At 31.1% G+C, this 10,249-nt stretch overlaps 1 protein-coding gene across 1 annotated transcript; it reads right to left on the reverse strand.

The window, feature by feature from the left end:
* On the reverse strand, positions 525-4,909 carry LOC109333659 (sphingosine kinase 1-like). The gene is made up of 10 exons (XM_019569193.1): positions 4,561-4,909; positions 3,974-4,096; positions 3,771-3,871; positions 3,343-3,415; positions 3,032-3,118; positions 2,858-2,935; positions 2,582-2,652; positions 1,545-1,841; positions 965-1,087; positions 525-851 (listed from the first exon to the last, which is right to left on the reverse strand). The coding sequence occupies exons 1-10, from the start codon at positions 4,871-4,873 to the stop codon at positions 660-662; spliced, it is 1,458 nt and encodes a 485-aa protein (XP_019424738.1). The 5' UTR covers positions 4,874-4,909; the 3' UTR covers positions 525-659.

Genomic DNA, 10,249 nt, shown 5'->3' on the forward strand with positions numbered 1-10,249 from the left:
ATTTTTCCATATATTTTTAACTAACTGACCTCTCCAATAATGGAGAGAAGTTTGACTCACTACACACATACCTACAATCTAAGAATATTTAAGATCTAGTCCCTTCTGTTGCCCGCAAAGTAAATCTACTTCAGGCATTGAAAATACTTATTTCTATTTATTTTTTTTCATTCTCCTCTTATAAAAAATATCACAACAATCTACTTTATTTCTCATCTTTCTCTTTCTCACATCTTTCTATGTTTTTATTTTCTCTTGTCAACCAAATAAAGGCAAAAGTGTTAAGGGTATCCTTTAAAGTTTGAATTTTTTTTCATTAAGAAATGACAAAATTACATTTCATATATATACCCACAACCAGGAGAAATGGATACTGGATACACAGGTGAATATTATGATACTATATGGTGCTATACAAAAATAACGAATTCAAGGCCAATACTGGAATACAAGGAGGAAGTTTTTTTTATTGAAAAATAATATGAAATCGTGACCACAAATAATTTTTTTATCACATGCCAGAATCTCATCGAGTAAGAGAGAGGATTCCCATCCAACAATAACACATGGAAGGTTTTGTTCCTAAAACATTTGGGCAACTAAAAACAATAAGCATGGGACTCTGGGTATAGGAAAATAATTAAGCCAAGACAAGAATACTATATAGGGGTAAAAACCGTAGCTAAACCTTGATCAACTGTTATCTGAAGTTTATCATATGTCATCAAAGCCTTCTTCTCACACTTGTAAGATCCTTTCCCCCTTGCCAAAACCTCACCATCTGAATCTATGATCCCTTCCTTCCCTTGGTCCTTTGTGCGCGGACCAGGTTCCAAGATGAAAGCTTTCACCTGAATTTGTTGCAAGATACATAAATTACCAAAATCGGTTAACCAATTTAGTTAATGCATGGACACCTTAGGAGTTTAATGCGACTTTTACACATAAACATTGATCACTATACCTTTATGTACGTGACGTATGGAGATTTTACGTGTCCTCCCGTACTCAACTCTGACATCAATGACAGCAATGGTAACTTCGGGCAGTTCTTCATAACGATCAAGTCCAGATAACCATCAGAGAACTGCATTCGACAAATTATAATAACAAAAGATGATCACCAAGTAACGAAAACGATGCTTAGCACACAAAAAATATAAGTAACAAACTAACGACGTTCCACAATGGGCAGAAAGTTAGGAAAGTGAGTTTTCTGAGGTGTGCTTATGGTAGCAATTAAAAGAGTGTTCAATTCCAATTTTTAATCTTCAATCACTATATCTGCAGTTGTTAAATCAGTGCGACAATGTTCATCCCTATTTTTAAAACTTTAGTTCTGAACAGTAATATCCATTAAAGTCAAGCAAATTAAAAGGCAACGTTCCTCATTATTTGTGTAATAGCTTCACAGAGTACATTTGGAATGGTGCGGTGCTGTCACGGTCATTGAAGTAACTCAAACATCTCCAAGTATCTACATTAAGAAAACAGACCAGAGTGACAGAAAGTAAAACAACAAATTCTTAAACACACAAACCGACCTTTGCATCAGGTGCTGCCATAGTGTCTTCGGCGCCCCATGGTACATTGTGAAGCCAGATGGAGATAAAGGGTCCATTTATAATTCTCCAATTAAGATTTTCTACATCTATTTCAGGTCCTTGATAACAAAACCTTTGTAACTTAACACTTTCTGCTTCACTGAGATCAATGTTGTTGCCTTTGCTAATAGATTTGCCGCGGTAACTAGTAGGCTCCCCATAAGCTTCAAACCCAGGTGCGGGAACAAAAGAAACACATCCATTGTAGTGTCTTAAGTTGATGAATCGACAGAGAGCCTACATCAGGAAGGCAGTGAATGAAGAAAACAATAGTGAATAACTTCAACTACTTATCTGTCAATCTAATTTTAATGCAATTCAAAATTGCATCAACAAGCAAAGTTCGAAAAGCATAATTATTTTACATCTTACACTTCAGATCAATAGAATTGAACTAAACGAGGGAATTAACTACAAGTAAGAAATCTTTTCCTAAAAAGAAAGACAGGCCTCATTATAACAAAGCCATGATGATGTATTTTTCAGGCCTTTATATTTGGGATATGTTTCTCAGAGACTAAAACACACAACTATGTTACCCTAAAAACAACTGAATATGTAGATGGAAACTGTAGGAAGCTGAGAGGAAACAACACCAAAATTAGAGAGAGGAGGAGGGCTAAAAGAATATATCATTGAACTAGATTGGCACTTTCATCAAGTCACTAGCAATGAGTCATATCTGATTCTACTCCTAGAAATGGAAGTTAATTTTGTCACCTCAGTCAGTACTTGCCAGGCATTTTACATAAAGTCAAACACAGCCTGATTTTTTCTTTTGATAATAACTTTAGATTGTAAAATAACCAAAACTAAACTGGAGGGCTCACATTTCCATGATTTATTCTTTCATTTATGTTCCTGCCTTCAACCCAAGTGTTTGAAGATAATTGCAAAAACAATCTATATGAGATACACACATATATGTGAAAGAAAAAAAATAAAGTGTGGTGGTAACAATAAAACAGCTTACTAACATAAAAATCTAGACGAGCACTTCCCATCCACCGATACTTCTCAGACTCAATGTCAACATCTGCTATCAGACCTGAAATAGAATCATATCTTCAATGGAAATCATATTGTCATGAATATGTCAGAGTGAATGTCATGTCAGAACAAGATGCAGATAAAATCTGGGATAGATATACAAAAGATGAAAAAATAATATATGAAACTATTATTAGCCTAGATATTTTAGCGCATATGTCACCACTTCATTGACATAACCTGATATATGGTGAGAGAATTACCCCATGCAAGCATCAAAACACTGAAAAATCTGGTTTCCCCTTGTGTGATGGTAGCCACATCAAGCAGACGCTTATGGCCTGTCAATATTTAATACGCATTCTAGACTTTAAGGAGTACCCGAAAATATACTGGCAAGGATATGACATGTTTGAATGAGATTAATGGATTGAAACCTCGAATAATGGCAAGAACAGCATTAGCTACTGCACAAGGATCACCAACTGCATCAAGAAGCGATTTTGCTATGCCATTCCCAGTACCTTCAAAACAAGAAAAAACTTATTAGTTTGGTATAACTAAATTTGTATAATTACCAATACACAGCAATTATCTACTACAAAACAAAAGAAGAATCTTGCAAGAAAATAATATTAATCCCATCACAGAACTCCTGATAACCATCATGTCCTATTGTTGCCCAAATACAATTTAAAGTATAATTAGATGATCCCTAAGCATCAACCCTAGAAACCAGTTAGCATACCTGCTGGAACTACCCCAAGGGGTATCTTTATTGCAGTATCCCAATCTTCTCTTTGAAGTAGTCCATTTACTACCTACTAAGGTTTATGATGCTTGTAAGGTTAGGTAAATAGTAAAGAACAAAGAGAGAAAAGGTCATAAATGAGACACTATACAATTAACATATAATGCACAGGTTACCATGCAAAAGTTAAAGTAACCCAACTTGAATAACATGTCAAACATTTTCCTTCTTTTCTAACAAGATTGGAAACCATGCATGCCAGTATGACATGCAAATATCGGAAGGATTAGAGAATTAACAATTTCCTTGTCCAACAAAATGTTTTGCATTATAAACATGAGGGAGTGTAGAGAATTTCATGATTAATATTTTTAGAGCGGTGAACATGAAAATAATGGTAGAGTCTACAGGACAATGAAGCTAACCTCAACCAAAATTCCATCTCCACTAACGCAAACAATCCCATCATACTTTGTAATATCCAGGGAATGAGCAATTTCCTTAGCATGAAGCTGATGTTTGGTTTCTGAAAAATATAATAATAAAAACAAAATGAAGAAATGATATAGCAAAGAGTAATAGCATGTAGCAACATGGAAATAAAGTGTGGTTGAAGAATTAAGAGTACCTTGGACTGTAATTTGGATTTGAGCATCTTCAAGAAGAGGCTTTACTTTATCAACAAATATCTTTTTACCAGATTTCTTCCCACCATATGGGTTAACAAAAACAAACAACCTCTTAGGCCTACCTGCATGTTCCTTCAACATTTCAGAATTCATAACATAACAAGGTTTTAAACTACAGTTGTGGTTACGATTGCAAGAAAATGCAGCTAATGTGATGATGAATACAATGTGGCTAATGCTGTGACAGTTGCAATCACGACACGATTGCATAGACAACCAAAACCACAAGGTTCTAGCCTCAATTGTGTTAGACCACAATTCAATTAAAACTGTGTTTTTTTTGTGTACTACCAAGGTATTGGGGTGTCTGGCTGCTCGTGTGGCTCCTAGAAATCGAACTATTTACCTTTTGCTTATCCTAGGAATCTAACGGGACCTTATACTACTAAACCAACGCCGCTTTTGGGGTACGTGGCTCTGCTAACAAATGTCGCTCTCAATTTACAGTATCTATGATCATATTAATCACATTACTCATAATAAACACTACTATCATAAGAATGAAGCATAAAACAAACATGATTACCAATAGAATCAATGAATTCACGAAGCTTGTTGCACCACAAGGCATGTAATTCATGAGAAGAAGGTTGAAAGACGACGTCGTTTCTAACAAGGTGTCCACTACTACAACAACCATCGCGTTTCTCAACAAGAGTTTTGATCTTAATGTAAGGTCCATCAGCAATGAATCCTAGAACATCTTTTTCCACCACCAAACACCGTTGTCCACTCTCCGACCACCATAGCCTTCCGTCAGCCAGCAGGGCAAGCGGCGTAACCGTGCCGTTAACGGTCACCCGGTCTGTAATTAAGGGACGTCGATCGGATCCTTCCATTTCACAATTGAGTCTGTGATGAGAAGATGACGATTTTTTATATCTATATCTATACTATATATATTAATAGTTTAAGTTGGATATTATAATAAATACAAAAATTATAACATGAAATACATTCAATAAAAAATACAAATTTAATACTTAATATTATAAAATATGAATGTGAGACACACTATTAATATATAAAAAACCATGCATTATCTCTATTACGGGTATAAAAATTCGGTTCGGTTCAATTTTTGATGTATTTTAGTGACTGAATCGAACATAAACACATGGTTCGGTTCTACTCAATTAACCACAAATTTAACTATAGGAACCAAACCGCTCTTGAATAATTTGATTTGGTTCGGTTAGTTTCCACGATTTTTTGTCGTTTGTCTATAAAAGGAAAAACACAACTACTATTATCATAAAGAATTATAAAATTATGAATCATATATAGATGAGTAAAAAAATTGAAATTCATAATGGTATGTTAGTAACATATATAACAATTGTATAATTTAAGAGAAAAATGAATTATCACATATATAATAATACAATTCACGGTTAGTAACATATATATCTATTAGTAACATATATAACAACACAATTCACGATTAATAACATATATATTAATTAGTAAAACATATAGTAGTTACATATATAACTTTACAATTCATAATTAGTAACACATATAACAATATATGTATATGTTAGTTTCAAACTCAATACCACAAAAGTTGAAAGATATTTTACAAATCATAAAATAATGAGAAACAATTTAGTAAACAATAACATATATACTACTAAAATAATAACAATTTAGTAAAATATATAATACAATTCACACAAATTTTGATAATTTAAGCTACAAATTTGGTCGAAAAATTTAAACAACAATAAAACATTATTCACTAATATCTATTTCTTTGATATGCGGTTCAGTTCAGCTTCAATAGTTCCTAAATTTATAAAACCATAAACCGAACCAAATATAAATGGTTCCTTGAAAAAATAATTGAATCGAACTACAAAACTGAATCGAACCACATTTTGCAGTTTGGTTTGATTTGTTCCATCAGTTTCACGGTTTAAACCAGAACCGCTTACACCCCTAATATCTCTCAACCTGAATTAGTTATACAGATTTTCATAATAAATATTTAATTTTTTTAGTTAATATAATATGGTTTTTATTGTTCTTAGATATGATATGAGATATCATTTGGACCACAAGATCATTGCCTAACTTTAACTATAATAAAGAGAATAAAATATCTCCTTATACTAGGAGATAATTTATCTCCTTAAGTTCATTCATTGTTTTGACATGTGCTTATTTTTTCTTTCATAATATATTTTAAAATGATTTTTTTTTAGAGAAAATGATAATAAGACACATGTCAAACAATAAGTGGATAAGTTATTCCTATTATAAGAATATGTTTTATTCACATAAAAAAACCATGCACTATTAACTGTCTCAAGATGAATTAGTTATACTAATTTTCATAATAAATATTTAATTTTTTAATTGATATAAATTTTTTTTTTATTTTTCTGGAATATGATATGAGATATCATTTGAACCACAAGATCCTTGCCTAACCTTAACTACATTAAAGAGAATAAAGTATTTCCTCACAATATGAGATAATTTATCTCTTTAAATTTATTCACTATTTGACACGTGTCTTATTTTTTCTTTTATAATATATTTTAAAATGAAAATTTCTAGAGGAAATGAAAATAAAACACACGTCAAATAGTAAGTGAATTTATGATATAAGTTATCTCCTAGTACGAGGAAATATTTTACTCTTATAAAAAAACCAGGCACTATCTCTCTCAAGATGAATTAGTTATACTAAATTTTCATAATAAATATTTAAAAAAATTAATTGATATAATATGTTTTTATTGTTCTCGGATATGATATGAGATATCGTTGGACCACAAGATCCTTGCCTAACTTTAAATATAATAGTATGATGTGTTTAGTTAGTTCAATTTCACTACAACTTTCATTGGTAATTTGGGTAAAGTTCACGAGGTCCGCTAGATAAAAAAAATATCATTGGTGTTCAAATCAAGTAGAACATAACATTTTGTTCCATGCTTAAAACCCAAGAATAAATGTTTCCTAGACCTAAGATCTAATTTTCTTCTATGAGAAATTAAAGTGGGGGCAAAGCAAAGGATTCCAAACAACTTCAAATCAATTATATTTGGTAAAGTTTTGAAAAGTTCCTCATAAAGAGATTTATTATGCAAGAAAGTGTTAGACTGCCTATTAATAAGATGTATGACATGAGAAATAACATAGTTCCAGAAACGCTTATGCTTGTTTGATTCAAAGATTACCACTCTAGCCACATCAAGGATATGTTGATGTTTTCTTTCAACAATACTATTTTATTGTGACGTCTCTACACAAGAGGTTTGATTATCAATCCCCCTTGAGACATAAAAGTTTGGCATAAGAAATTCCTTGCCATTATCATTTCTGATAGCTTTTATAATTAGATGAAATTGTGTTTCTTTATATGTGACAGAATGTTTTAGAAGTAGATTGGTTTCTGATTTTTGTATCCTAAAGAATGTCCATATAAATCTTGTTTTATCATCAACAATAGTGAGAAAATATCTATGTCCTCGGTGGAAGAGATATAGGTTGGTCCCTAAATATCCACATGAATTAGATCAAATCATTAATAAATATTGTATTGCTGACAAAATAAGGTAGTCTTTTCTGCTTAGCTAGTTGACATACCTCACAAGGGTCTATGCTTTTATTGTATTTCATAAAAGGAAATTGAGTTTGCATAACAATCATTTTATCATTAGACAAGTTTGCTAGTCTAGAATGTCACAAATTAAAATTATTGTATTTGATGTAGGAATTTACAATGTGAGCCATATGATAGTTCTTGCTGGAATCCTTTAAGGCATACAATCCTCCCATTAGTTCAACTGCACCAATCATCCTCAAGGAGTATGAGTCCTAAATTTGGCAATGATTGGTGAAAAAAGTTTAAGTGCAACATCATCCTCAAGGAAAATGATGACGCATTAACGAAACCATAAGCCTTAGAGCAAAAGATACTCAAATCCTTAGATTTCTCTAACAACATCATTTCTCAAATCCCTTATACCACCACCATTCACCTTAACCCTTCAACCACAATGGTCAAGCATCATGACATAAATATCATCAAGAAATCTCACAAAAAGACCAAATTCCTCTTCTCATTCTTCGACATCTTCGCTTTGGTTTCTCTTTGGCAGATTATTGAACTTAAGGATCTCAGAGCCAAGAACCATGTTCTCTACCTCCATTTTTCTTCTTTCTTTGTTGTTTCTATTACTTGAGAGGTTGATGAAGGGACTTGTGAGCGAAAATAAAGTTACCACGTTACTTTTCAGAATAAATATGAACCATTAATTTTTTATAAAATGGAGGGTCATGATGTGGATTAAACTTACTCCTCGAGTTACTTGACTCGTCCCATGTTTATAATACGTCTTTAATAGTAAAATCGAATTTATTTGTTTATTATTTCATTATGTTTTTTCATTACTATTAGTATTTTTGTTAAATGTATTTATTTCTGAATGAAATTATACATTTATTAGTTTCTTTCCCAACATCAAATGTACTATTTTTTTAATCTATTTATTTATTTTTATTAGCTCGGAACTATCTTTTACTGAATCTTTTCATCTCCTAATGAGTCTTCTCTTTAGACTCTTATTTCCTAACTTTTTCTTCTGTTGTGACCAGTTGCTTAGCTTTTCAACCAAAGGACATGGCAGGGATTAACTTTGTCAATCATGATGATGACTCTTTATTTTTCAGGATAAATTTTCAAAATAGTCACTTGGTGATAGACATAAGGCAAAAGTGTATCCATATTTAAAATAAAGTAAGGCTCTTTTCAAATATTCAATTTTTTGGTAGATCTGTTGCTAATATGTTTATTTCTTCGTATAAAGTTTGAACCCCTCCTACCATTTTATATTTTTTTCATTGTTTAAGTTGTATGTTTCATAAACATGTTTTTTTTTTCTTCTCATTTTTATATCTTTAATCTTCTTTTTTCATTATTTGTGTTGCATGTTTCAGAAACTCTTGGAGGATATCCTGGTCTGAAATAAGGTAAATATATTTTCAAATCTTCAATTTATTTGGTGGATTCTTTGCTAATATGTTTATTTCTTGGTATAAAGTTCTAATCCCTCCTAAAATTTTAGATTTTTTCATTGTTTACATTGTGTGTGTTCAGAAACATTATTTTTTTATATTCTTTGTATCTTTAATCATCTTTATTTTTTCTATTATTTGTGTTGCATATTTTAGAAAGACTTGAAGTGTATATTTTTTTATTGTTTATGTGCTTCTATTTCTCCTACTTTTTCCTACTGTCTGATGGGCAGAATGGTCTCACTATCCTGCTAAAGGTATTTTTTTCCTCCTTTTTTAGGATTCACATTTTGCAATTTACAACCTTTAAAATTCTTTGAAAGTGGTAGCTATTATGTTGGAGACTAAACATATATCTTTATTAGATCATATCACACGTGATAGTAAATGGATTTTTAAATTTATATAAGGACCATATGGATTTTAACTCACATTCATGCTTTTAAATATAATAAATTTGTCAATAAGGTGTTGATCTAGTGGTGTAAAGCTCTACTAGATCCTCGGGATGATCAAATGTTCAATTCCTGTTAGCTATACTTATTGGAAGGGACAGTCACGCAATCCGAAGTTGATTAGTTCCTTAACCAAAAGGGTGAGGAGATACCCTTGACAATACCAAAAAAATATAATAAGTTTACATGTGTTGCTAATTTTGTTTATTTTTCATTGATTTGTTTATTTTGTAGATCAATTCTTTAAAGTGTATTTTTCATTAATTTTTTGTAGATCTGTTTTTATTTTGTGGATATGTTCTTAATTTTCATTAATTTTTTTTGTTTATTTTTCATTGGTTTGTCTATTTTGTAGATCTAATCTCATTTTGATTTCATTATTTTGTAAATTTGTTTCAATTAATTTCATTATTTCACTGGTGTTTATTCTTTGCTCATTTGACCTCATTGATTATTATTGTGCAATTAATTGATTTCATATTAATTATTTTCAAGAGCTAAATATATATAGAAGATGTTTAGAGCATTGAAGCAAGATAAATATTAAAAATGTGTAGCCTAGGTCACTCATATTATACTCAACAATGTCTTAATTAATACAAAAAAAACTGGTTGAGTATATAATATTTATATTTATCATCAATTGATTCAGTTTTTTTATTTTCTAGTTATTGTTGTATAACATGTTTTACAACATTGTTATTTATTTTCCTCATTTTCCTTATGTAT

Source organism: Lupinus angustifolius, chromosome LG19 (assembly GCF_001865875.1).
Source record: "Lupinus angustifolius cultivar Tanjil chromosome LG19, LupAngTanjil_v1.0, whole genome shotgun sequence".
Lineage (NCBI taxonomy): Eukaryota > Viridiplantae > Streptophyta > Magnoliopsida > Fabales > Fabaceae > Lupinus > Lupinus angustifolius.

Bases quoted from the DNA above. Each gene is read 5' to 3' on its own strand.
- LOC109333659 (XM_019569193.1), bottom strand. From the start codon at position 4,873: ATGGAAGGATCCGATCGACGTCCCTTAATTACAGACCGGGTGACCGTT. The intron at 3,416-3,770 runs GTTAGCTTCATT...AAACCTTAGTAG, and splicing joins GAGATGGAATTTTGGTTGAG to GTAGTAAATGGACTACTTCA. The intron at 2,936-3,031 runs GTTTCAATCCAT...AAATATTGACAG, and splicing joins TGTTCTTGCCATTATTCGAG to GCCATAAGCGTCTGCTTGAT.